The sequence below is a fragment of the Penicillium hispanicum genome, assembly GCF_028827665.1.
Source record: "Penicillium hispanicum strain IBT 35686 chromosome Unknown utg000001l_segment0_segment0, whole genome shotgun sequence".
NCBI lineage: Eukaryota > Fungi > Ascomycota > Eurotiomycetes > Eurotiales > Aspergillaceae > Penicillium > Penicillium hispanicum.
In genome coordinates this window covers 4,409,774-4,436,864 of record NW_026623193.1, presented here as the reverse complement: position 1 = coordinate 4,436,864, position 27,091 = coordinate 4,409,774, and the positions used below count along the sequence as shown (strand labels likewise).

The 27,091-nt window shown below is 52.9% G+C and overlaps 9 protein-coding genes across 9 annotated transcripts; 2 read left to right on the top strand and 7 right to left on the bottom strand.

Moving 5' to 3' along the window:
- Positions 1–993: 993 nt before the first annotated feature.
- On the bottom strand, positions 994–2,454 carry N7459_001666 (DUF3237 domain-containing protein; the record flags this gene model as incomplete). Its single annotated transcript, XM_056940851.1, has 5 exons — positions 994–1,022; positions 1,075–1,369; positions 1,427–1,747; positions 1,808–2,302; positions 2,386–2,454. The coding sequence occupies 5 exons, from the start codon at positions 2,452–2,454 to the stop codon at positions 994–996; spliced, it is 1,209 nt and encodes a 402-aa protein (XP_056805131.1).
- A 1,223-nt stretch (positions 2,455–3,677) lies between these two features.
- On the bottom strand, positions 3,678–5,971 carry N7459_001665 (Rad21/Rec8 N terminal domain protein; the record flags this gene model as incomplete). The annotated part of the gene is made up of 6 exons (XM_056940850.1): positions 3,678–4,874; positions 4,926–5,388; positions 5,442–5,576; positions 5,652–5,792; positions 5,849–5,885; positions 5,953–5,971. 6 exons carry the CDS (start codon positions 5,969–5,971, stop codon positions 3,678–3,680), a joined length of 1,992 nt encoding a protein of 663 aa, XP_056805130.1.
- An 864-nt stretch (positions 5,972–6,835) lies between these two features.
- On the bottom strand, positions 6,836–9,644 carry argEF (bifunctional acetylglutamate kinase/N-acetyl-gamma-glutamyl-phosphate reductase; the record flags this gene model as incomplete). The annotated part of the gene is made up of 3 exons (XM_056940849.1): positions 6,836–6,891; positions 6,945–7,185; positions 7,239–9,644. The coding sequence occupies 3 exons, from the start codon at positions 9,642–9,644 to the stop codon at positions 6,836–6,838; spliced, it is 2,703 nt and encodes a 900-aa protein (XP_056805129.1).
- Positions 9,645–10,849: 1,205 nt separating this feature from the next.
- Positions 10,850–11,413, bottom strand: N7459_001663 (SNAP receptor SNC2; the record flags this gene model as incomplete). The annotated part of the gene is made up of 2 exons (XM_056940848.1): positions 10,850–11,131; positions 11,309–11,413. The coding sequence occupies 2 exons, from the start codon at positions 11,411–11,413 to the stop codon at positions 10,850–10,852; spliced, it is 387 nt and encodes a 128-aa protein (XP_056805128.1).
- A 733-nt stretch (positions 11,414–12,146) lies between these two features.
- N7459_001662 (glycoside hydrolase family 76 protein) lies at positions 12,147–13,699 on the bottom strand (the record flags this gene model as incomplete). The annotated part of the gene is made up of 3 exons (XM_056940847.1): positions 12,147–12,728; positions 12,812–13,515; positions 13,597–13,699. 3 exons carry the CDS (start codon positions 13,697–13,699, stop codon positions 12,147–12,149), a joined length of 1,389 nt encoding a protein of 462 aa, XP_056805127.1.
- A 1,981-nt stretch (positions 13,700–15,680) lies between these two features.
- N7459_001661 (uncharacterized protein) lies at positions 15,681–17,675 on the bottom strand (the record flags this gene model as incomplete). The annotated part of the gene is made up of 5 exons (XM_056940846.1): positions 15,681–16,246; positions 16,301–16,563; positions 16,622–16,831; positions 16,899–17,480; positions 17,545–17,675. The coding sequence occupies 5 exons, from the start codon at positions 17,673–17,675 to the stop codon at positions 15,681–15,683; spliced, it is 1,752 nt and encodes a 583-aa protein (XP_056805126.1).
- Positions 17,676–19,212: 1,537 nt separating this feature from the next.
- Positions 19,213–20,922, top strand: N7459_001660 (Zn(II)2Cys6 transcription factor domain-containing protein; the record flags this gene model as incomplete). The annotated part of the gene is made up of 3 exons (XM_056940845.1): positions 19,213–19,272; positions 19,330–20,663; positions 20,799–20,922. The coding sequence occupies 3 exons, from the start codon at positions 19,213–19,215 to the stop codon at positions 20,920–20,922; spliced, it is 1,518 nt and encodes a 505-aa protein (XP_056805125.1).
- A 948-nt stretch (positions 20,923–21,870) lies between these two features.
- Positions 21,871–24,902, bottom strand: N7459_001659 (Chitin synthase C; the record flags this gene model as incomplete). The annotated part of the gene is made up of 6 exons (XM_056940844.1): positions 21,871–22,735; positions 22,801–22,984; positions 23,054–23,900; positions 23,949–24,310; positions 24,362–24,819; positions 24,865–24,902. The coding sequence occupies 6 exons, from the start codon at positions 24,900–24,902 to the stop codon at positions 21,871–21,873; spliced, it is 2,754 nt and encodes a 917-aa protein (XP_056805124.1).
- A 600-nt stretch (positions 24,903–25,502) lies between these two features.
- Positions 25,503–27,004, top strand: N7459_001658 (uncharacterized protein; the record flags this gene model as incomplete). The annotated part of the gene is made up of 4 exons (XM_056940843.1): positions 25,503–25,679; positions 25,902–26,050; positions 26,158–26,668; positions 26,741–27,004. The coding sequence occupies 4 exons, from the start codon at positions 25,503–25,505 to the stop codon at positions 27,002–27,004; spliced, it is 1,101 nt and encodes a 366-aa protein (XP_056805123.1).
- Between the last annotated feature and the right edge of the window lie 87 nt (positions 27,005–27,091).

Below are 27,091 nucleotides of genomic sequence, written 5' to 3'. Positions count from 1 at the left end.
AGTGTACATACCAGGTACGAGACGCCGAGTACATCGAGGTATGGGAGAAGTACAGGATAACATACGCGCGGGGGACCCGCCCGGGCGCGGACGGCGATTAGATCACCACGCGCGAGCGACCCATGGAAGCAGTGGAGTAGATCTATATTGTACATATGGACTAAAGTGATACCTAGGATTCTATTCTCGCCATGGAGCACCGATACGTACATGGGAGGGCAAAAGGTATATACTTCGGGAACCAAGTATGATCAACACAGGTATTAGTATGGAGGTAAAAAGGGCACTTCGCAGGATAATACCATTCAGACGAACAGACGAGTCTAGAGAATCGAGCGAACAATAATAATACATGCTCGAAGACCGGTATTGGTTCCGGCGATCGCCCTGCAGTTCTGCAGGCGGGTGGGTGGATCCGTTTCGAGTCCGGGGTAAACGCGGATTACAACACTCAACGGACGGATACCGAACGGGCTGGAAAGAAACGTACTCGGCAGTTCTTTACTCTTGCATACGCTTAGGGGTGCAATTCAATAGAACAGGCTGAAGTATCAAGATCCGAATAAATTGCATAGAGAACCGGTCCTAGCCATAAAAAACACATGGAGCTCAGACTGGAGACGGAAACAGATACAGAGAAACACCTTCGTGGCAGAGCTGGGGGGCCACCATTGTGAACACGCAAAATCAGAACCCTTAGCCCATATCACAGATAAAATAACACCGTATAAGAGATACATCAGAAGAAAAGGGAGAGCGGGTGAAAACAGTGACTGGATCGCGGGCTGCACTGGATTTGTATATCAAGCCACAGCGTCTCGTTAGTCGCCCGGAATAGATTCATCCGCCCAAAAAGCAGTCACCATAAGGACTGCGCCTCGAATTCATTGATAAAACAAGAAACACCATTTTTCCATCTCGAACAGAGAATAAACGATAACAAACAGGAAGACCAGTCGCTGAAAAACGGCAAAAGAGTGGGACCACACTGCCTTAGTTGACACGAAAAGCATCGAAAATGACTGGTCAGAGAATTAGCATGTGACAGTGACGGCTATAAATGATCCAACTCACCTTCATGGCCACGCCGGCAGCCGCTACCAATCCACATCAGGGTGTTGAGGAACGTGTATCGCTCATCGCCGGTCTCCATGGACAGATTGATACGATACTTATAACTGCTGGGGTTGATCCCGTCAGCCATACCGGTATCGTTGACTTTCTCAAGAACGTCCTTGGCTCCCGTGAGCCACCCATCGGCGCGAACAATCACAAACGCAGGCGGTTCATCTGCCGTCTGAAGCATATAGCTTGCGCGCAGGTTGGTAGTTGAATCCTTGGTCACAATCTGAGTGTCTTGACCACCGGGCTGCACGAAAAAAATATTAGCACTGGCAATGCATCCTCACGAAACGGGCGACCATACCAGAACAATTCCCTTTCCCCATCGACCAGCCCATTGACCCCCGATAAATGACACCCACTCTCGGTGGCCCCAGATGCTCGGGCCGACAGCGACCTTGGGGTTCATCTTGATGCTCATGCGGAAGTCAAGTTCCAGAGTCGGAGCGGGGATCTGCAATGATCGCGCGACATCACCTTCGGGGAAGGTGTGCAGTAGATTGTTGGCAGGAATCGAATCCTTCATCACACTCAGATAGGTGGGGCATTCCAGCAAGTGCTGGCGCTGGCGACTGGTGTTCTTTGCGCGGACTTGCTGGCAGTAGATGCATTGCACCGACAGACACTAGTGACCAGCATTAGGTTGTTGATTCCCGCGTCGCGTCGCGTGAAGGATTTCACTTACCTTGTCCTCTTCCTTGGCACGGAACTCAACAAAGGCGGCATGCACGTCGTCCAGCGGCGGCGCAGGCAGATTGGAAGTGCTCGTCTTGGGTTTGGGTTTCGGGGTCGGACGCGACGGCGCAGCCGACGGCGGTGCAGAGCCAGGCGGAGCGCCCACCGGGGGCGGGCCCGGAGTGGCCATTGTGGGCCGGGTCTGCAAGCTCTGTAACGGAGTCTGCAGAGGTGTAGCATGCGGGTTGACGCCGTTCGTCATCAGGGTGCCGTTGGGTGTCGGGATAGTAGGGCCCGTCGGGCCTGGCGCAGCGGCAGTCGGGCCATTGGGAGTACCGGGATATCCATTGGTAGGACCGATGCCATTGGGGGCCTGGGCGGGCTGGGAGGGCTGCGGCGCGTTGGGGTGACCACGGAGGCCGGGACACTCGAGGAGATGTTGTTTCTGTCGCGAGGTATTCTTTGCACGGATCTGCTGGCAGTAGATACACTGCACGGAGAGACACTAGAATGCAGAACGCCCGAAACGGGTCTCGTATGTTAGTGTTGTGGAGGGTTTGAAATATTACGAAATACACAGTCACGCACCTTATCGTCTTCCTTGGCGCGGAACTCGACGAACGCCGCGTGCACCTCTTGGTCGACGGTGCGACCCATGGTGGAAGTGAGAGGAAAATAGAACGGAGACACGGAAGGCACACGCGCGATGGAACGCGACGGGGGGTGGATGGGAGGGCGATGGGTTGGTGGTGGGGGAGGGAGTTCGTGTAGGGGTAGGGAGAAGGAGGGAGGAGGAGAAGAAATGGAAAGACCAAGACGGAAAGCGTGACAGAATACGAGTGGCGCGCAAAACGCGCCGTGTGCGTAATTATGAGTCCGGGTACCGACTTTTCTGTACACGAAGTATACGATTCCAGATCCTCATATGCTCGATCGAATCAACAGATGGATGCTGCCATTGTGATCTCCATTGTGATATACTCGGTGCCCCTCATTCCCCTTGTCCGTTTGTCCTTGATGCATCCTGGCCAGGCTTTGTTGTGTGCACTATATTCTGGCTCTGCGCCCGCTCGGGCACGCCAGAGAGGATTACGCGCCGGGCTCGCATCATGGCTCAATCTATCGAGATTAATAGTCAAGCCGAGGCCAGACACACAGGAAATCATGATATAAGACTAGAAGTAGGCAATGATAGCCTCCCATCCATCTATGGGCACCACAACTACATAGACTCAAGCGGCACCTGCCCGACGCCAAGCTGATTTGCGACCAGGCTCGGTTAAACAGCCCCCGAGACCGAGTGCACTGAGGCTGGGGGAAAAGGAAGAAAATGAAGTTTGTGGACTCGATTTTGAAGCATCTCAGGCGACCTATAGAGTGCTGGCTTATGCTGCAACGAAAGAACGAAGCGAACGAGATCGTATTCCAGTATTGATACTCCTGTACCCCTCGTTCCTGTCGGCGGTATGTACGCGATACTGTCAAGCGCACTTACGGGTTCCTGGTAAGATTCGATGTAAATGTCAACGTAAACATGCGGAGATCAAGCTAGCGAGTTCGGTATCGAGAGCGATCGAGCAATGATAAGAATAAGTTTGAAGATCGCGCAACACAGCGCTTCGCTTTCCATCCTCTTTCCCCTCACACCTAAGAATATCATCCCGATCGGGGATCCTTGATCATGTTGAGTGCATGAAACCAGCGCCCGTGCATGCTGACACGGCATAGCCAGCAGTGAAAATTCAGAAACAGAAATAAATGAGAACCTCAACCACCATGCACGAACATCACCAGAAACCAGAGGCCACCTAGGCGGACATTGTCGTGCGCATCCAAATCTGCCGGGAGCCACAAGCGGGATAAATAGTGCCCTACTGCGATCACAGCCCACATAGCTGCAAATGAATCTCACCATATTGATAGCGCACTCCCCATGCCTCGATGCCCGCATCCACGTACGGTTCCTGCGACACGCGCAGCAGGCCCTTGGTCGCGAGCGTCAGCACGTTCATCAGGCCCTGCGTCGCTACTGTCCGCGAGGTCTCCACCGGAGGAAGGAGAGCCGAGAATGCGATCGCCCCCGATGTCTCCGAAGCATCGATCCGGGCCGTGATGAAATCAAAGAAGTTCAAGCTCTCCCGATCAAGCGTCGGTGCAGCCCGGTCGACCATCGAGGTTCGCCGCGACGATAGGGCGTGTATGTCGTCGAGGTCGGCGGCGAGTTCGCCTTCAAGGTATTGCGTGATATCCAGGTCTTCGAGCTCACCGTCTGTATTGCCGGGGATGGAAAGGCTGCTGAGTCGCTCACGTCCGTCCAGATACCCTCGCCCGGCCAGCGGACTTGCACTCGCGAGGCGCCCCCGAGACCGGCACCCAAAGAGACTTCCCGACTCGGGGACGCCTCGAGCAGAGAGCTCGCTGACGCTGCCCACTCGCCCGTGCCGGGAACTCTGGACTGAGGCGGTGATATTCCATGGCATCTGAGAGGAGCGATCGTCGTATATACTCGACGGGGCTTGTCGGCCGATTTCCACGTCCATAGGCTCTCTTGATCCACCCTGTGCACGTTCTTGACGTAGATGGGCGGTCGTGTCATTTCCTTCGTTGAAGCCGCCAGCGCGCTTCGGTGCGCTATCGTGAGCACCACAGAGGGCGTTGTAAAGTCCCTCGGCCGAGTAGGACTTGAGGGGATGCGCTTCGCGTTGTCGACCCACGCCGTTTCCCACGGAGCCGATGCCTTGACCGAACACCCAGAAAGCGGCGTTCTTTTTGGCAACAGTGGGAATCCTGTTCTGTCGCTTCTGCTTAGAGGCCAGAGCCATGTTGGCAAGATACTCCTCATTCCATTGGGTCAGCTCCACAGTGCGAAGAGTCGTGATGTCGTCGGCAACGATAGATCGGGGAGCCCGGCGTCTGATGCGATGCTCTTGCACAACCTCCTGGGTATGCTGCTCTTCTTGTTCTTCTCTATTAGGGCGTTCTTCGTCAAAGAAAACCGATTGCACTTTGCCATAGGCATCGATGTCCATCATCTCGTCGTCCCGCATCAGCGTGGTGTCTTCATTGAGAGCGAGTTCCTACAACCCCTGTTAATACTGCATCACTCGACATTTGAACACAATACCCGCCTGGTCCTCTCCAGAAGCCCTCTCTGTAGGAGCCTGACTACCGCGCAGGTTCTCACTTGCCCTGCGCCGCTTGCGCGGCGACAACATGCTCGCATCGAACTCGACGATGTTGCCATTCTCGTCGAACTCAAAGTCTGGCTGGAGCAGGATTCCCTCTTCGTCATCCCCGTCTAAACGCGACGATTTCCCGAAGAGACCTCTCTTCTTGCCCGAATTGAGCCCCTCATTTTCGACGCCCAGTAGTTCATCCCGGAAGGCATCGTCCGACGGCAATTCGAGTTGAATACTCTCCATGTGAGATGTGCTCGACTGACTACCAGCCGGCGACTTGGTCCATAGGTCAAACCGCTGACTCGACTTGTCGTCAGTCCTCCCATTGAACAGGTTGAAGTCAATATCCAGACCCGGGAGACCAGTCTCTGGTAGAAAGGTAGGGTCATAAGGCAGCACAAGACTACTCGGTCTGGGACAGGGCTTGTCAGCAAATAACCGGAGACCGGTGAACCCTGTACCCACTTGGCTTTTCCAGCACTGGGATCCAGTCCACCGCCAGGCATGAGCTTCAACATGGAAATCATCTTGTCGTGCATCGCCTGCGCGTCCAGCAGAGTATACCCACATTGCTGGTGGTAGACCCTGGAGACGCCGTATCTAGCCCGAGTAAATCAGTTAATGAATAAAGGACTCGAAACCTACAACGGACTAGATTCAGTGGAGGATACTCACAGCAAGCTACCCTGCAGACGCAGCGCCATCGGCGCTTCGGGATTGATGATCACCCTGCATGCTTCCGGAACATCCACATCCAGAATGGCCTTGCGGTTGAGTCTTCGGGTGATGGATCTTGACCCCAGGGTGGCGACAAGCCTGTGAGTTCTGGTTACTTTTGCGAGAACTTGGTCCTGAAGGTTGGTGATTCTTACCAGATTGTCGCGACGCCATGCTCAGGGGATGTGAGGACTATTTGGAGCTTGTGTTAGTGAATGCTGTGCCCATCTTCGATCATAGGCAGGTTTGCGGGGCTCACTCTCGTGGCTGTAGAACATGTTGGCGCCGTCTCGTCGAGACCAGTGGGACTCGGGCTGGTGAGCTCTTTTCTAGATCAGGTACTTTGAGTCGTAAAATGGAGTGCAATGGGGTGAAGTGAGAGATTTAGGAACGAATGAAATGGGATGGCCTGAGCTCGAGTACGTTGAGGGACGATTGAGATGGTGGATTTGGTGAGAATGAACGAGGTGAGTTGGGCGACAGCTGGTTAGAGCTGCTCTGGATAGTAGAGATCGGTACGGCTCCTTTGGATCTGGTCATCGATAAAGGACAGATGGATGGGGGAGGGATGGGGAGGTGGTAAAGTATAGAGGGAGGGAGAGCACGACACAACGCGGATGGGTGATTCTCTCATGGCAATGCTGGCATTAATTCCAATACGCCAAGTACTTGAGAAGTCAAGCAACCAACGAGAATAAAAATGCTCTTTTACCCAAGAAGTTGAGAGCAGTCGGGATGTAATGCAGGTAAATTTACTTTTCTGTGCTAGAAACCGTCGACAAAGTCATCGAACCGGAGAATGAGTATCAATGGATGACGGGAAGGAAAAGAAAATAAGGGAAACCCAAGCTCAATGGAATCTAGAAGCGAAACACGGTTGAGATCAACATCCACAGAGGGTCTTCAATGGACACGCAGATAGGCCCAACATACATGAGTAGACCACAATAGATCAGATCAGATCGGATGTGGCAGAGTAGATATAACAGGAACCAAAACATTAAAGAAACAACCATACAGGAATCTCCAACCCATAGCGACCTAGGAGATGCACGCGGGGTATGAGACAAAGACAGGCGAACAACGCGCAGAAAACAACCTATAGCATCTTTTTCACATGTTGCATTTGTCCTGGTGGGGCTTTACTCCAGGGGAATGCCTTGGTACTCAGAGTAGCCAAGGGCTAGGTTCATGTTCTCTGCAGAAAGGTTAGCTGCGGCTCATCTGATAATGGGGGACGGTGCAACGTACGGAGACACTGAGTGGCAGCACCCTTGAGCAGGTTGTCAATTGTAGCGCAAACAACGACACGGTCGCCGCTGGAGGCGACAGCGAAGCCGCCAATCTCGACACCGTGGCGGCCGGCAATGTTCTTGACCAGAGGGGCCTCACCGACAATCTTAACGAGCTTTTCGCCAGCGTAGCGATCCTGGTAGAGGTTGCGAATGTCACGGGAAGTCATCTGCTTGTTCAGGGGAATGCTGATAGTGTGCTGTGAAACACGTTAGATCCATTCCGCACAGAGAAAGGAAAGAAACAGCTTACGTGGATACCCTGGAACCAGACAGCAACGTGAGGAATGAACGCAATCTTGGCACCCAGCTGAGCGCTGATCTCACGCTCGTGGATGTGGTCTGTCAGGCTGTAAGGGATGATGTTGTTGGTCAGAAACTCCACATCGTTCTTGGGGCTGGGCTTGGTGCCAGCACCGGAGTAACCGGAGACACCAAAGGTGGTAGGCTGGCCACCGAGGAAGGGCACCAGAGGCGCAATACCAAGCTGAGCAGCGGTGGCATAGCAGCCAGGGTTGGCAATGCGAGTCGCACGTGCGATCTTGGACCGGTCAACAAGCTCGGGCAGACCGTAGGTCCACTCAGAGTCGAAACGGTAATCGGCGCTCAGGTCAACGATGACATTACCCTTGTCAGCGCCCTGGTCCACGGCGTCAACGAAGGGCTTGCAGATACCGTTTGGCAGAGCCATGATCCAGCAGTCGACATCGCCGTTGGCAGACATCTTACGGACATCTTCGGGGCTGAGGTTCTCGTAAATAATCTCCCGCTTGTTGTAGCCCTGAAGCTTCTTGCCTGCCAACTCACGCGAAGAGACGTGGCGAAGATCCATGTTGGGGTGAGCGTTAAGAAGGCTAATCAGAGCCTGGCCAGTGTAGCCACGAGCGCCAATCAGGGCGACCTTGGCGGGCTGGGTGTTCGAGGCATTCTTCTCACCAAGGGGAGGATTAGGGTTGGTGGTAGCATAGGTACGGATGGCGTGAACCGCAACCGCAGGACGTTTGGCGCGGGTAGCTTGCAGAGCGTTCGAGGTGGATGAAAATGCACGCTTCTGCTCGACCGAGGCACCGCTGAGTCCAAAGCCCTTTCCAATGTTGGTAGCAGCTTGGTGAGCACGGTGGAGGCGCGACTCGAGGTTGATGTCGCCGAACATCTGACGGCCGTGCTGGTTAAACTCCTGGACCAGCTGCTTGACCTCCTCGCCATTCTCAATGCCATACCAGAACAGAACCTCACCGTCCCGGCTCAGACTGCCGTCGGCCTTGTCGAAGAACCAAGTCAAGTTCTCGTCATCTTCCTTGACGGTCCAGGCGAGCTGAGAGAAGTCCTTCTTGACACTGGCGAAGACGTTGTCGGCGACATTGGTCAACCAGCCAGACTTGGTGATGGTGAAAGTGGCCAGGTGGGCCATCTTAGAACCCTGCTGGGGAGGCAGAACAACAGCCAGAGCCTCCATGGGGTCGTCGTAGTAGATCTTGAAATCCTGCTCCTTCAGTCCCTCGACATAACGGTCGACTACCGCGCGAGCGTCGAGACCCTCACGGTCGCGAACCAGGACTTCCTTCAGGGGTTGCAGGTCCTCGAACTCAGACAGAGAAGTCTTGACGTGGATCTTGTTACCGCGGCGGATCAGGGTACCAGCCCCAGAGTCGGTGAACAACTCCTTTTGGAGATCAGCGGGGTGGATGATGGCAACACTGGATGAGCGGGGCAGGTCGCTCAGCAGCTCCTTCATCTCCTTGATCTTCAGGCGGGTACCGTGGCGCACCCACCACTGATTCATCAGGTGCTCATACTCCTCGTCCAGGTTAATCGCGGAAATCTTCTCGCCGGTATCACCGTTGAAGAGACCACCCTTCTCAGCCAGGTAGACAATCTTCAGCGGCTGCAGAGCGCGGGCCAGTTCACCAGCTGCTACATCCGCATTGACGTTCAGAACCTGACCGTCCGGGGTCTCAGCCATAGAAGTCAGGATAGGGAGGCAGCCCGCAGCGATAGCAGACTCAATGGGCTTCTTGTCAACACCATTGATCTTGCCAACCAGGTTGTATTTGGGCTTGTCGAGGTAATCGGCGGAGAAGACGCCAGCGGTGAGCGGTCGCGCACGCACACCCATACGCTCCAACTCCTCCACCAGCTTCATGTTCTCCTCAAGAAACAGCTTGCGGGCCAGAGCCAGGGTCTTTCCATCAGTCACCCGAATTCCATCCTCAAACTGAGGCTCAACACCAGCGGCCTCGAGCATGCGGTTGAGCTGAGGACCCGCACCGTGGACGACGATTGGGTAGAGGCCAACACCGTTGAGGAATGCGAGTGCGGAAGACAGGGTCTGCAGGTGCTCAGTGATGATGGCACCGCCGACCTTGATAACGGCGAACTGCTGCGAGGAGACGGAGGTGAAGTGGGACAGGTACTGCTGGACCTCACGCTTGGAGCCGATGTTACTCAGCAGCTGGACCACAGTGCTGCGGGTCGAAGTGAGGTGAGGATCGGTAGCGCGAGAATAGCCACGGCTCTGGCGGAGGGAAGTCGACAGCTTGACGCCGGCAGTGGCGCCTGCTCGCAATGGCGAAGCATGCGGTGCGGAGAGCGATCGGAGGGGCTTGGTGGAAGCTCTCCGCACAGCAGAGCGGAGGGACAGCATCTTGGTCGCCAACATGCGGCAGCTGCAATTGAAACTGTGCAGGTCAGGGACACGCTCACCTTTTTCTCTCAGAAGTGGGTGGGAAAGAGCGTGAGGGCGAGGTGGAAGAGAGGGAGCGGAGGTGTGACTAACGAGAGATTTTACAGATTATCGGCCGGCCCTCGGAGCGATAAGTTGCCCAATGACGGGAGGCGGTGGGGAACGCCCTAGCGAGCGCGATTTACGCCTTCCTGTCTTTGTGTTCTGTGCCTGCGAGAATTTAATAGGCAATCACCGTTAAGATCGATAGCATTCAAAAAGAAGGATTCCAACAATGCCTTGACTTAATATTCTGTTCAGCTGCGCAAGGGTGAACTAAATAGGGGACCTCTTGCCCCGGGAGCAGAGCCCTAAGTCAGATTTTCACAACGTTCGCACCGCCATGTAATCTTCACCCTCGAAACTCGGACGAAGACCAGCCGAGAAGCAGAAGCCCACTCCGGGATTGAGAAGACCTCGCAAAACGTCACGATGGTAGTATAGTCCCAGTTATCTGATGCGGTCCCGAGTTCTTACTCGTGCATTGCGTGGCGCCTCTATCCACTTCCTCCACTCTTAGTCGGCCGTGCTTCGCTTCGTTCCGCCAGGACCTGAGTGTTTCCAGTTATCAGCAGCATCGGTGGTCTTGGATTGGCCGCAGGCCCTATGCTGTGTCCCCAGTGGGTCACATTGTGGAATATTGCAGAAGCTATACCTTTGTGAATGGCAAAACAGGAAGGAGGAACCGAAATAGACCATGAGAAATGCTCTACGTGGCTGGACTAAGACCGAAGAACGAAAAAAAAAAAAAAAAAAAAACACCTAATCGCAGCTGGAATAGTGGAAACATACTTAAACACGGCATAGCAGCAGTATCATTTACATCTTCGCCCGCCCAGATGAAATTTGCATGGCAGGGCAGTTCCCCGGGACCCAGGCAACGGATCCGGGGGTAAAAAGAACTCGTTTCGTGGTAGGTGCAGAGTGAAGAAGCATTTGGTCATTCAAAACACGCCCAAAAAACAGCAGAGGAAGGTATTAGCAGCCGGGAAGAAAACGACGGAGCTCGATGGCCTCAACGAGCAGGCAAACCCGGTGAATGATTCAAGACCCCATATTCCCAAGAGAAGACACAACTCGCGTGGCACAGGCCGCGGGCCCTTATTTAAAGTGTACGGCAACTGCAGACGAGAGAAGCCTCGTTAGTGTCTCCGGTCCGAGAGGCGAAGCTGCCAAGAGAGGGAAGAAGTCTTACCGGGCACGATGATAACCACAAGCAGCACGATCACGCAGACAACCAGACACACGCGCATCTTCATGTCCTTCCACCACATCTGCTTTCGTACGCGGTTGGCGCCCCGGCGGAAGCCCTGGGCTGATACGGCCAGGTTGTCGGTCTTGTCCTGCAGGGAGTCGAGGCGCTCGCCACGTTGCGAGACCTTGTTGATGTTCTCGCGCATCACGCCGACGGTGTCATCGATTTGCTACACGAGGAGTGCGTTAGTATCGTGAGCCACTCCAAACAGCGTTTACCCCGAGCCCACTCTGGATTCGCGATCAACAGGGCAGCGCGCGCATCATCCAGAACACGTACGCGCGCTCACACAATCTGAACCGAATCGCAAGGGGACTTCGTTGGTGCAGGAGACGGGAGAACTAACCGCTTGCAATGCGGCGGTGCGCTGGTTGCCATTCTGCGCAGAAGCCCCGGCGGCTTGGTTTCCGCCGGCGGGAATATAGGGGTCGTAGGGTTGTTCATTGGCCATCGTGAAAAATTGGAGCTAGTATGACAGGTTTTAGAGAGAAGTTCGTAGACGTGCGATGAGAGGCCAGGCCACCTTGTTTGGGCAGTCAGGGTGGCTCTGTTTGGAACGGGGGTAAACCAACCGGGCTCGGCGCCTGGAGAGCCGGAGGAGGACGGAGGACAGATAACGCGAGTGCGAGATGGTAAAAGCAGCGATCCGGTCGAGACCGAGGGAGAAACGAGTCGCAAGGGAGGGAATAAGATGAACGTAGGGCAGTGAGAGCGAAAGCTGACAAGTCGAGAGTTGCCGCTGATGGCGGGTGAGCGATCACGTGGTGGCGCTGTCTCAAAGCGCCGATTCAGGCAGGCAGCGCTTTTTATTTGTGGCTGCGTTTCGACGGATTCCCTCGCCCCGTCGTCATTGCCTTTTGGACCGAGCGAGTGCGCTACAATCAATCTACCAACTGGAACCACGGAGTATATATGTACCTGACCCACGGAGCGTCAGGGTGCAGATCAGCTCGATCTCGACGCGTGCGATTGGCATGTTACATACACCCGACGATTCTTAATGTCGGGCAGTTCTTGGCTTTCTTTTGCCCTTTGGACCGAGTCGATGATAAAATAGCCGCCATGGCTGGACAGATCCTGGTTTATTGACAATTCCATTCACGAGGTATTCGCTAATTATCCCCATGTTTTCGATCAATCCATCATAAGACTTGGCGGTGGATTTATTTCACCGCCGGACGCTTCTATATCAGCTCGGTCACAAATACTCCCACGGCCAGCGACACAGAGGCCCCCAAGAATGTCAGAATCCCAGCACCAGCCCGGTCACCAGTTGTAATGTCTCGCGTCTCAACATTTCCACTATCACTGGATCCTGATCCTGATCCTGATCCACCAGCCGAGTTCCCTTGGCTGGTACCGCCTGTGCTCTGAGTCACAGGCGCAGGTGCATCCTGAGTATGCACGAGAAGTGCCTTGAAGGCTTCCATAGCAGACATCTGCTCGCCAATTCCAGTGAGCCCGGAGTATTTCGTGCGCTCGGTCCACTGTTGGCCGCATGCATTGTCGGGTCCATTGCACTGCTGAGCAGCGGCGATGGCGGAGTTATTGAGCTTCGACGTCAACGTTCCTTCTGTAAACGGGGCGAGTGGGATAGTGGCCGCCATGAATCGGGAGAGGTAGGCCTTGAACGAGCGCTGATTGAGGTCGCATTTGGCGCCGACTTCGCAGGGCTGGGCCATGACGCCGTCGTGGTTCGGGTAGAATGGGCTCAGGGCACCAACGATTCCTGCTAACCGCTTTTTCCAGACGGTTGAACCTTTGGTCTGAAGGAGTTCTATCAGCATGGAGATTCTGACTGAACTAGCCGCTTGCAGAGCGCCAGCAATGACTGGTAGGGCTCACTCACATGGTTGTACATGTTGGCAGCACCGTGCATGAAGATCGCCGGGAGGTACGCAAACTCGCCCTTGTCGATCAGCGTACAATTGTTATCACTGTCCGCGCCGTCGTAGATGTCAAATTTGTCGCTGATAAACCCGACGCCCTCCACCCAGTCCCAGATTTTATTGGCCCAATCTGCATATGTCTGGTTCTGGGTATAACGCGCAAGTCGGGACGCGACATTAAACAAGCCACCGTTAGATATGGTGTTCTTGTACGAGTACCCCTTATTCGTGGGATAGATCTGCCAGTGTATGCCCCCACCGCACGTACTCGTATCCCAGCGCTGAATCTGCGAGTTGAAGACGTTCTCCGCCAGCGCCAGCCACTGCGGCTTATCTGCCGGCGGGTTGGGGTATTTGAGCTCGGCGGCGGACATGACAGCAAAGGCCCAGAAGATTTGATCGTCGTTTCCGAGCGAGAGGGTCTGGTTTGCGGGCATGTAGTTATCATCCGCACCAACTTGCCACAACAAGGCTTGTGTCGTCCAGTCGTTCCACTCAGCGTCTTGCGTGTACGCCCAGTATTCGACCATTGCGCCAAACATGGCACCGGCTTCCCACCAATAGTATGGACTTGGGAGGTTCCCCGGCACATCACCGGGGCGGTACCCGGTGTAGTATTTCAACATCCCGGCGGCCGCGGTCTTGGCTGCGCTTTTGATGGAATCTGAATGCGCAGCGCGGTGATCAGTTCCAGAATCGTAGCAGACGGATCACATCCACAGTCCATTAGAGGGCCAGAGTTTACCTGTGTCGTCCAAGTTGAGGTCTACGGACGCCCGCGCCACTTGAGGCCCCAACATTGGAATGAGGAAGAGGGCTTTACCCCATGATCGCCTTGTCCGTTTCATGGCAGAGACAGATATGGCAGAGCGCGCGCAGGCTCTGACCGCAGAATACTGGAAATTCTGTGCATGTGGGGGTGGGTTTCCAATCAACACTCGACCAACGTTGTGATCAATCCCAGCGTACAGAATGCATTTCAAAAAAATAAAGCCCAAGCGAAGTCGAAGAGAAGCGCGACGCAGCCCTAAAAAGAGGGCATGCGATCTAAGCTATAGACTGGACTAGAGCCGATTCTGGGGTCTCTGAATGAACCGGGTCCTCCGGAAGGATTGAGGGTCTGCGAGAACTCAGCCTCGACGAATGGCCCCCGAGACAGCCAAGAACCGCTCCAGAACAGCATGTAGTCAAATCAGATACCGACTAGGCGCATCCCGCAAATGGAGATCAACGCGAGATGAAACGGAGAAGCCTGCTGTGGGGAGTTGGGAGGGTCCAATGCAACAGAACCGGCGGGAGCCTGGGGTTCCTGCAGGGCCCTAAGAACGGACAGGCCCTATAGTAGTGCGGCAATTTGGGGTCGATATGCGAGGCCCGAGGGTTGACAATTGATACTGGAAAGGCTGAGGTTGCGAACGCATCGGATCCCGGAGCATGGTGATCCTTCGCGCAAATTAGGACAACAATTCGAGGAGGCGATCAAGATCGTCGTCGACAAACCTCAAAATTCGGCGCGAGTGGCTTCATAACAGATTCATCTGGGTGCCTTGGCCCTACAGACGCGTACAAATCTCTCCAAGTCGCCTGGCCAGCGAGTGCAGCCTCATTATCTGCTCCCAGCTTTCGGAATCGGCCGCGCCAAGGCTAGGGGAAATGGGAGGAGTGAAATGGAGGCTGTGCGATGGCCGTTGGTCTTGGCAGCCCCAGTTGGAAACTGAGATCTAAAGGGGTCCACCGTTGAATGCACGCGCGCGTGGAGGATGTGAGATGCAAGTCGATCAACCGGGAGAGCAGCGGCCCCGGGGGTGTGGCCATCCCGGGATGAACAGTAGTCATTCTGAACGTCGGCGCATACCTGAAACAGTACCTTCGTTTGGTCGTCTGCATGCGCATATATTCTCCAGTACACATTAAGAGGTGCAATCAGCGATCAGCTCGCACGTTGATTTGTCACAATCGCTGTTCTCCATGTATGTACATATGTGGGATCATGATCAGCGTCAACCATCCCAGTTGATTGGCCAAACATCTATGTTACCCAAATAGGACGGGCACCGTCGATCTTCTTCAGTCTTACCTAGAGTAGTATTCGGTTGACCCTGCTCTTCTGATGATCGTCGGAGAGTAAAAAATTACATATGCAATATGTACTACCCTGCAACGAAATTCTGAAAGGGGATATTTTAGTGAACTTAGCGCATATAGTAATATATATACCACTAAACCTATTATAACTTAGGCTGGAATAGGACCCGATTGAGACCGTGTAGAATATGATGTAGGAATACATGTAGGTACGCGATCTAGAGCACATTACACGTGAGGCATAGCTACATAAGGTTGTTGAAAAGGCATAGGAATCGATTGGTAGAGATTCGCTGCGTTAGCTGGTAAGACGTATCCTAGCTCGCCTACTGGAGATTATCAACAGATATAGGTGGTAGGTACAGCCTGATTATAATCGATTTCTGTATGTCTTGGCTACCTAGTGTCAATCTTATATATTCCTAGGGCATCCTAAAAAGGCAGGATTTCTTTAAAGAATTGGGTGCAAGGGTAGTACTTTGTTAGGGCCGGGCCATTTTGGGATGACTGTATTTCCCCTAGCCCATCCAGGCAATGCGGTATTGGTCTGGCGATCTACTTAATAGCGTGGTTCCAGGCCACAACTTGCTCGATTGTCCACAAAGAGCACATCGGGTTTCGGCTGCACGAAATGACACCGGTCGGAAAATGGACGGTTGGCTAGATATACTGCTAACCTTCCAACCTGGGAAGGTTCGACACGCCTGGGTAAGCTTTCCAGGGCAAACAGTTATCCCATTCTTTCTAAAAACCTCCTAAAAAGTCCATCATCCAAGTGTCGTCGACGTAGTCCAACTGGAAAGCATCATGCTTCTCGATGCCATTGTCCGCATCGACTCCATTGGTCACTTCGGACACGGGCATGGCTGGGTACCAGGATTCCATTAAAATGGGCTCCCATCTTTGTTTGATCGTAGTCATCATCCTTACGGCTGCTACGAACATGTTCGCGTCAGCCTCCTGATCCAGATGTTCGGATGCCCTTTTGAAATTCGCCTGCAAATGGTCGAGGTAATGCAATATGTTGGCGGCATTTCGGACTGCATTTCTGTCCCAGCCAGGACTGTCGAGCGTCGAAAGCTTGTAGAGGTTCATCAGAGCCCGGCAGAACTGAAATATCGTAAAGGATACTCCCATATAGTGTTCCGGTGGTACGGTGATCCAGACATTTAAGCAAGACTTTGCTGCCTGCAGGGAGGAATAGAGGCTTTGGAGGTCCTGAGCGTCGGGAGAATCGGATATGATGGGGACTTTGAGAGAGGTCTCATGAATCATTAGGTCGGCGTTCGCGAGGTACATGCGGATAACCTCTAGAACACTTATCAGCAGGGGCATGGGTATTTGGAGTGCAATGTAAGACATACGGTTTTCTTTCAGGCGCATTGGTATTTGGCTTCTGGCCAAACTGAGCTGTGCTTGCAGAAGCTCAATCACCAAGGGTGAGAGTTTGCAGTCCTCCTCGTCTCGACGGAGATGATAGACTTTGTCAACCACCAGTTGTATCTTCACGAGGGACACTAGCATTTCGTCTTGCAGACACGCATTTGCATCTGCCAATGCCTGGACGCTTCTGTCCATATGAGGGGTCCACCGAAGTGCATCTCCCTTGTAAGTGGACGATGCGATGCTGGATGGGTATCGTCAGTCTGAGCCACTGGGCTATGTCGCAGAGATTCAATACGGACCTTGAGGTGATGAGAAAACACCCTAAAAGGGCTCGCTGCTCTTCCAATGTTCTCCTGGTAAAATCTCTCGTGTCCAAACCGGCAGTGCGCTGGAATCTCGGCAAGAGTGGTTGCTCTTTGAAGGCAGCCTTGTTCAGACCCAGATCACAGACCAGCCCCATTAGAATATGGCTATAAAAATTCAAGAAGGATTTCTTGGAGTACATTTTCCTATCGTCGAGTTAGAATGAGCGGGCCAGCATTTGTCTCCGGTAATTCCGGTTTTTTGTGGTCTTACCATGACATGAATGTCATCACTCCGAGCAGAATATCCATGCTGGGGGCAACTTCTACCAGCACCTTCTGATGAATAGTGTCATGGACTGTGGTGAACAGAGACTCTCGCTCTTTCAGGTTTGGTGTGAGAGCAATGGTGATGCATTTCCAGAAGAACGGCTTCTCTCGAGCCAGATCTTGGGGGGTGATGTGAGATGGAAGGTGAATGAAGGGAAGGTAGCTCAAATTTTCGCTGCGAAACTTGCGGAGCAGTTCATCTGCTTTCTCAGATGAAAGAGGGAGTGACGCGTCAGGATCCAGATGCGGGTATCTGCCCACTAGGGAGGGTTGAAGAAGTGGTACATCTTCATTGTCAGGTCGAATCCCGGTCCCCAGCCCCCTCGGTTCTCCGGGCGCTGAGTTCTCGCTCTCGCTGGCTATTCCCGAGTCAACAGTCGACTGAGATATCACACCCGTGTTCTGGAGAACAGACAGAAGGCTGTCCAACTTGGATTCCAGATGCGCAATTCTCGACGCCGTGGAGCTTTTCGTGTGCTTCCGGACGGTTGGCGCAGGGCGGCAATCCTTGTCCAACCGGGCACACCTGCAATATATGAGTCAACCAAGGCGCGCGTAGCATGAGAAGAGTACTCGAGCACCTTTCGCACCGGTCTTCGGGGCCAAAAAGTATGCACTTGCATTTGGCACGGGCGCAATGAATACATGCTTGGCCGTACGGGGCCACCGTTCTTTCCCGGGTTTTGCTCAATGTCGACTCGATCCGATGGGAGTCGGGCATTCCTGTTTCTGTGAAGAGGATTGATCCAAAGAATGTCCCCTTGGACAGCAATCGCGAGCATCGTTCTTCTTGTGACCGGATTTCAACCCCAAATCCGCCGAGATGACTAATCCCCGCCATTAAGGTCCCGAGGTCGGAACCTTCCAAGGTTCCATTGGAAGGTTGGAAGGATCTATGCTTTCAAGCTTCCTGGACCTCGAGATGGGGGCCAAGACAGCGCAGAATCACAGAGGTCGACTTGAAAAATGGGCGTGTTCGCTGGGTTCGTCGTACATGGCTGAATGCTTCGTCTTGCTTGATGTTCGAGGCCACCCTCAATGCGGCACTTCCGCAAGTTGCCGCTCAGCCCCGGATGCGAGATGGCCCCGTTTCGCAGCAGCCCTGGCTGTGAACGACTCAGTGATTGAGTGGACATTACAAGTGACAAAATAACCGGGCAATATCTATCGTCCGGCGCTAGACAGCTTCGCCACAATGTCAGAGGGTAACGTCGAATATACCGGGGGAGCATACCAACCAAGGAAATGAAGTAGCACTAGGAACAATGGTACAAAGACCTCCTAGCAGTGATCGTCATTAGCTGCGTGCTGCAGCCAATGACTGCGAAGATGGGGAAGATTGCAAGGTAGGCTGATCCTCAAGCTCGAGCCACTCATTTCGCACATCAACTAGACTTATGATTTTAGTCTGAGAACCCCGTCAAAAAGCCCGGCGTTCAAATTAGCTACGGGCCCAAACAGGCAATACCTTGCAGAAATACTATAGGTCCTTTATAGTAGCTCGGGGCGTAGCCAACCTAGTTTGTGGGATGTCATGGGGCGTTAAGCCTTGGATCTAAGCCGGAGAGATTACAATTGCAGTGTCAAGCTCCACTGTGTATGATGACAACATACTGTCAATAGTTGACTTTGATCTATAGTCCTATATTAGAACTCGATGGTCTTCCCTGGTATAGTTGAATCTTGTTATTAGAAGTACCCTATTAATCTATATAATAATACCGTTTGGCGCCGTAGTATTCTTATTTCCCACAACTCCAATCCAATCACAGTCTGGTTGAACAAAGAATGATATACCGCGTGGCTACCAGAATCTATCCATGTTGTCAAAGTCCAGTTCGGACCAATACGATTGTGGACCAACACCGACCATACCGAATCGGGCGGTGTCGCCGAGCTGAGATTTTGAAGATCAAAGGTGCTTCTGGGGCCATCTGAACCGTTGGGAGCCGGCGATTACTCAACAGCGACCTGCAAATTGGATGCTCAGCTGTATGGTCGCAGCTACTATATATCTACTCGACACGCCCGGGCAGTTGCAGCAAGCCGAGAGCCTTTGGCCCCCACTGACACACGTTGGACTAACACCAACTCGGCAATCCTTTCGATCCAAACTCCCCCGCAGGGCTGAACGCACTCTTGGAACCCCCTGTGTCGATGCCTTAGACCTCTCTTTATCTAGTGCATGATCCTACGTCCAACACGAGCTTGTGCAGGTGAGACGGCCAGGAATAGGCATCCAACACTAGCGTTCGGTGATGGGCAACCCGGCCATCCCTTCAAAAGCCTGCCAACCTTGTCGCGTGAAAAGGCGCAAGGTACGAGACATCCTGGCTTCGATCTTTGTCAAGACCCGCTGACATAGATGGATATAGTGTGATAAGAAGCAGCCGGGATGTTCACAATGTTGGCGAGCCCAGATCGACTGCCCCGGATATCGAGACGATTTTGCGCTGCGTCTTCGAGACCAGACGGGCAGCACCGCTCTCAAGGCCCAAAGCCTGCGCAAAGGGAGCAAACCAGCTGTTCTAGCTGATCCCCTGGTCATCGAGAATCCCTCCTTGTGCCCCGAGCAGAGCGCGCTCGGGTACTTCATCATGGTTTATGCGCCCACGGCCATGTTTCATTATTTACCTGAAACCCCCGCGGAATTCCTTGGTGGGGACTCCCTAAGCGCCGCGCTGTTGGCGCCCGCCCTGCTTATGCTCTCCCAAAACTTTCGCTTAACGGCACTACAACCACTCGCCCAGAAGCACTATGCCACCGCATTGCGATCGACAAGCGTTGCTCTTTCCAGCAAGGAACTCGTCACCCACGATAGCACTCTGTTGGCAGTGCTTCTCCTGGGCTTGTATGAGGCCCTGGCGTTCCGAGGACGACGCGCCACGTCCAGCTGGGATGCTCACGTTACGGGAGCCATTCAGCTGCTCCAACTCCGAGGGCGAAGGCAGTTTGAGACCCCGCTCGGTCAACGCCTCTTCCTGCATGCGTCTGGCAATATTAAGATCGACTGCGCGCAGAAGGGTATCAAAGAACCGACTTCCGTGGTTGCGCTGCAGGAGGGCCTGGTTGGAAGAATGAACCCGCTGGACCCGAATGTCCAAATTAGTAATTTTCTAGGACGCTTCATAACCCTTCGTGTCATGACTGGTGTTTCCCCAGCCATTGACTGCTTGCATAAAGCGCTAGAGCTGGACCAGGAGTTAGCGAGCATGCTAGACGGCCTCTGGAGACTCGCACCATATGAGAATGTCGACGTGACGAGCCTGCCAAAGCATATCCGTGCATACCAGGCTTGTGTGCATCGACACAAGTCCCAGCGAATGGTGAAGCTGTGGAACGCCGTTCGGATATTAAGATTATTCCTGCACCAGCACATCTATGCCTACTTAACGATCCCGCAGATGTTGGGAAGCATCAAAAGCAAATGGTTGTCTGAACTTCGAGAACACACCTCGATGATTGGCACAAAAACGATCGTCGACACTCTAGCGAGTGTTCCATTAACCATTGAGGGATCGAGGCACTCTGCGGTCTCGGCACGGACTCTCATATACCCCTTGACCAGCATCGCCGTATCAACCTTGGCGTCACCAAGTGCCAGTCAATATGCACGAGACCATTTGGCCTGGATTGGAAGACAATATGGCCTGGTTCAAGCGGATGATTCGACTCATATGGTCTCACAAACGACGTATTTGGAGGACTGGTAAGTCTCATCCCGGATCTGAATGTTCGCTTCGTCTAATCAGTTTGCCATTCGTGTGCCAGGATTCATCTGTCCTTGGTGTCTTGAGCTGTTGTTATTCGTTCTCCGAAATGCAACCGTTGGATGACCAAACAGCAAAACCGACATTGAGCTCGGTTCATCTCTGCGAAACACGCATTCACCAAAGTCCATGCTGGAACAGAACGCCTTTGTGTCCCGTTCTGCCCAGATGTGCTACTATAAAGCCCGCCGAGTATGACTCGCGCCAAACTTGGAACTCCTCCCGGGAGCCATCCGTCTGGAATTTCGGCACTCCCAGTCATCTAAGATGATCCCAACCCTTCTTCGCATCCGCTATTCTACCTCCTTGGCAAGCGGCTGAGTGGCCTTGCCTGAGTGGCTTGTGTCGCGACACATGCTAACTTGCACAAACATGCTGAGCGAACCAACGCAAAGCTCGAATGATCTGTCTGGCTACGATACCTTCAACCTAGGCTTAGCCATGAAAGCAACCATGGAAGCGACTTCTCACAACATGGTTAACCGGGCCAAGCAATGGGAATCCGGAACCCAGCATTAGGTAACTTCTATATACTTACCCAAGTAGCCATAGGGACGAATCTCTTGGGGCCGGGGTCGGCCCAATCCCACTATCACCAAATTACCCTTTTGGTAGTGAAATAGGATCTCTGAAAAATTCATTCTGTAAAGGTAGTTCCTGACATCTCCGAAAATGACAGTCTCCTTTCCCGTCTCTCGGAGTCTCCTATCGTATTTCTATGTTGTGCTTGAAATTATTGGCTGTCACTACCACTCGTTAGCTGAGTTCCTCATGGTCTAGAAGAGATATAGACACGGTTATCCCTCTCTCGAGTCCTTTCTTGTCCCAGCCGTCAATTCTGCTACTCAAACACTCTGAAACCTTCTCGCTGCTCAATGTAATGTTGGTGCTTGGGTCTGTGTGATCGAATCAAAACAGTGGGCGGCAACGAGTAAATTGACCCATCAACTTGAAACTATTTACCTCACGAATTGTCTTCTCTTACATGATCGATTTTGTAGTTAAACATTACTGGCGCATTTTAAAATGGAAATACGATTTTACATCTCACACCTTCCCGAATTGGAGCTTTTCAGGCATCATAGGCGCATAAGATCAGTTCTAGATGATTGTGTAAGACAAGATTGATTACATCCTCTTTTAATATCACAAGAGAGCGGTCTCTCTAGTACATTCCGGAGATATCAACGCCGAGAGAAACAACACAAAACCCCAGTCCGCGCCAAAAACCAAAGAGCCCCAAAGAACCGAAAGACCGAAAGCCCCGAAGTGCCCCACAGAATAACCTTGAAATACCACGCCGTGCGCGTCGTCGACGTTGTCTGCGACCGGAACATCAGCATGTGTACCTCGCACGATACGACCAAGACTCACCGTCAAGCAGAGCTGCGAGAGGCCGGCGTTATTGATACACAGTGCCAGAAACCCATTACTCAACGTCCAAAGGAGGACGAGATTGGTCCGGAACGCCTTGTAAGAATCATCCAAATTGACCTCGACCTTCTTTTCTGGTTCTTCCCATGGAGCGAGTGCTCGTTTCACTGTGCGCTCGAATTGGGTGTCGATGTCCGCTTGCGGCTTATCCAGCTCTTCGACGAAGGCTGCCTGGGCGTCGGACTTGGTCTGCACGGATGGCAGAGCATCCGCGGTGTCGGATCCTTTGGTGCCCCACGAGACATCGTGCCAGTTGCAGAAGGCATAGACCATCAAGATGTTGATTGAGGACGGCATGCCTAGAAAGTACGCCCAGGAGGAGGTGAACATGTGCCATGGGTCCATGTACAAGAAGCTGGCCACGAAGTAGATTCCATACGTGGACACCAAGGCGACGAGCACAATGCCGCCGGTGGAAGATATGAATGAGCTGAGGAATTGCCCGAGGCCGTCGTGGAAATTAAATTCCAGGTTTTGACCGGTAAGTGCCTGTGCGACGAGGTAGAAGGACAGAACGAGGATGTACGCCTGGACGATGGAGAAGTAGATCATGGAGAGGGTGTAGGGTATAATAGATCTAAGAATATGTTAGTGAGAGCTGCTCTGTGCTATCTTTCGTGAGGCTCATTTAGATGTGCACACCCTTTGGGCCGGTTTCCAAGAGCGAGGATAAACTGTAGCATCAGGAATACAAGATAGCCAATCTTCAAGAAGTTATTGAAGATGGGCGATATACCAGCCCCGAAGGGCCAGCTTGTGAATTTGTTAGTTGCACTCGGCGTGCCAACGATGTCCATGATGACCGAGGTTGTCAACCAGTAAGACGCTGTGAGCCGCGATCAAATTAGCTATGCGCGTGCGGAAGGACCTCATAAGGCAGGCCCCATTGACATACCAAGTGAAAACCACGTCATGACAAGCTGGCAGATGTTGTAGATAAGCTGGATATGGAGGACGACCAGACGTAGAAGATTATGCCCGCTCTTGTAGATCCGGTTGAAATGCATGATGGCATAAAGGCTCGCGGCAAAGGACCCATTCAACCATCGTCGCCGTTGACTTAGGAACTCAGCCGGTCCCTCTGGCACATCCGTCTCGCCTTTCGAAGCTTTAACGTATGTTAGCCGCCACTGGCATCCAGCCTTGGCAACCAACTCAAAGCAAAGAATGCGATCTTCAGCCAGAAACATATTTTTCTTGAAGATATTCATACCCTCAATCCCTTTCTTGCCAAGTCTTTTCGAAAGTGTATGGTCTCCGTGGAAGTATTGTTCAAGAGGTCGGCCGACTATCGCGCGGTAACGGTATGCCGAAAACGCACCAGGCAGAACGCTCACATAGCCGAAGCTGCTCTCGAGGGGTTTGTCGAGGATATTAGAGATTTTGTATTCGAAGTTTTGGGCGGCCACTAGGGGGTTTAGGACCTTCTGCCAACGACGGCCGAGGAGGGCATGGATCTCTCCGCATGCGCCGCCGAGATGCTTATCGTTATGAAATGATTCCCACAGAGTCAGGAGAGATTTATGCCCGGGTTTAGTGCCTGCATCGATCAATATACACACTTCTGGGTTCAACATTCGGCCGAAGGCATTGAATAACCACCGATGGGAATTGATTTTCTTGCTGTTATTCTGTTTTAGACAGAAGATCATCTGAACAGGCGGAAGATTCGTGGGGTCATCGCGTTGTGGGCGAACAAGCTGTTGCGTAGGCGTAACGGATAGCTGAGTAGTATACTCAAACTAAGATATATATCAGTATAGCCGTGGTCATTCAAGGAGTCGGCTTACAATATGAGCCACCGTCTCTCTGCCATCGACATCATGTTTCATGACTCCGTCTTGGTAAACACCCACTGTAGCTAGAACATCCAGCGTGCTTTTGTCACACGGCTTCAACCCGTCGAAGACGAGGCAAACGACGATCTTTTGCCAGGCCGGACCTCCGCGATTCCAGAACCGAGTTTTCTTCAGATTGACGATATCTCGCACATTCTGCATGACGCCATGCAATGTTCTCGCAGTCAACACTTTATCCTCGTTGTAGTACGTAATTGCAATCAGCATCTCCGTGTGCCGATTATACATGGAGGGACGAAGGTTGTAACCGTGTTGCAATGTAAACTCGTCCGGGTCGCATGTGGCCGCAGTGTCTAGTACGGGTCAGCATGATATAGATATATTCAGTTCGTCGCGCTACTCACACCTCATATGTGTGAATTCCTCCGATGGGCCCCCTTCCAGATCGCGGTATTTCTCTTCGATGGCATTCCGTATGGCGCTCGGAACGGGATAGTCCACGCTCAGGACGGTTCCTTTGACCAACTTGATTCGACGCGTGGGATACCGGCGCAATATTCCCGAGGTCTGACTCTGACGCTGCGCCCAGCGTTTGGAGGTGGTGGATGCCGAATCGTGCGGGAGACCCTCAGAGAGAGCGATGGATTCTCCATCTGCAGCCTCCGAGTAACAAGACCCTGCGGGAGTCGACCCTCGGTGGCGGTATGGTGACGGGTTTTGATGGGAAGGAACTGTGAGATATTCCTGGCCTTGGTACGGGCTAGGGGCTGGATTTGGAGACAGCAGCGATTGGCGAGACTGGTCCTGTTCGTTGAGGCGGAGTCCTCTCTGTTGTCCAACTGGTGTTAGCCGGATCCCAGCCCTTGAGACGACTTGCAGTTTGGGGTAGATCAAATGATAAACTCACATCATGCGGATCAAGAGGTTCCAGATGCTGTCCACCATTAGTCGGTCGATAAGGCGGCGGCGTCGAGCCCAGGTGGTGATCCATCGTTGCCGATTCTACCGCGATGGGTGATGGAGAGAGGGCGATAAGAGTGTAGCGAGCATGTAGAAAATGGATTCAGTTGTAGGCAAAAAGAAACTCAGAATCAACTTATTCAGCGGTTAGGTAGCACACGGGAGTTCGGGATGCAGCGATGGCGCACCTCATGCGAGGTCAGCATCCATGGATGCCAGATATAGAACGGGATAGCTGCTGGGAATGTTGGTTGACCTGGTGGTCGAGGCTGTTGGATGGTCAAATCATTGCCGAGAGAGGAGGTTGTTACCTTCAGTCCTCGGCCTCGATCGATGGATCCTGGCGCATGTTTTAAACCTGCAGCCTCACCTTTAAAAACAGCCTGGATCCGTTTGCCGATGCGAATCATCAGGGAGCAAGTTCGGAGGTGTAGACGTGGTAGTCTATTGATGATAATCCGACCAGCGCATTTCTATTTACATATAGTGTCAACCTAGGTTCTCAAAGAGTACTGCCTGCATCTATTCATTTCTCTGCGGCCTATACGATCCAAAATAACTTCCCCGTTGACTAGAGTTGCAGCCATGGAAGTCGAGATCAAACTTGATCGGGACTACCCAGTCTATACCAATAATGACACAGTCTCGGGGAAAGTGATCATGGAAACTGAATCGCCAGTGAAGATATCTACGATTACCGTCACGCTCGTCGGCATTGCCGTCTCGCGCCTGGGACTCGGGGGCAAAAGTGAATGCCACCAGGTAGGGGCTTTCCAGTCGAAAGCATAACTCTTCTGATTCTCCGCAGCTACTTCGCAAAACAGAAATGATCTTCCCGTTAGATGAGCTTAATGGCAACATGCGATATTCCGGGCGGACTACAAGCTAGGGGAGGCATGCGTTGCCGTTCTCCGTCATGGTGCGCAGTAATCTCCCACTGGTCTACTTTGCAATCCAGGATATTTTTATCTGACACTTGCATAGTTCCCTGAGCTGTCAGAGTGCCACCGAATCAACTGGAAGGGGTCTGGATCTCCCATTTCCAAAGTCCGACATTGGCGCAAACGTGAAGTGCACCTGCCAGGGCGACTTCCCCCGTCGGTGGGAGACGTCGAGACAACGGCGGAAGTCAAGTATTTCCTGGACGTGCTGGTGTCTGGCAGTGGACTACCGAGGAGATGTAAAAGAGCAGTTGCGTAACTCACTCGTGGTGTTGAGCAGTTAAAGCTAACCGGAAAAGAGCGGAGATACAGGATCTACACTTTGTCCCTTTATCGGACGCAGCGGCGCCACAGCAACCTTTTAAGAAGAGACAGTTCGCGAATATCGATCCAAGTCTGGGGGGAATCCAAGAACCCTTTTCATGGCAAATAGACGCAGAGCTTCTGCAAGGGCCGCGTCTTGTCCTCGGTGAACCTATTCCCCTGCGCGTCAAAGTCACCCCATTATCCGGACATAACTGCGCAATCTGGCTCAATGACTTTCAGACGATGGTGATCGAAACAACATATATGCAGGTCCGGGGGTCAACCAAGTCCGTCAACCGATCCTGGGTCGTGCAAACCATGGCCAACCTGCGAGTGAGTCTGGGCGACCGAGATGCTTGTTATGGGACTGCCTTGGATCTCCCCGAGACAATCTGGGCTACTCACAAGTTGCCTTCTGGGCTCGCTTCGAGCTTTGAAATCTGCAATATCAAACGAACGTACCAGCTGGAAGTGCGCCTCGGCTGGCGAATTGGATTGTCCAGGGTAAGACGTGGCAGTCCATGCTGAACGTGGACATTTGGACTGCGCGAGTGTGCTGATATCCGTTGCTATAAGCTTCGCATAGCTATCCAGGAATTCCGCTTTCCGGTCCAGATCCTGGCAACCAAGCCCCCGGAGCCTCGGTCATTGTCAAAGTCGATATTACCCGAGGCAAACCAGCTCTCGAGGAAAAAAGGGATCAATCCCAGATGGAGGCACACGATGCAAGGTGGTAACGTGCTCACGCGCAAGTACGCTTCTTTGAGTTGGAAGTCGGGGCGATGGCATGGATCACGGGAGGTCGATTCATCAGAAACGCCACTTTGGATGGGATATTGAAGAGGAGATGATGCTCATCCAGCGATAAATATACACAGAGCCTCGGACAATTCCAAGAGGCATTTTTTGGTCAAACCATATCCCACG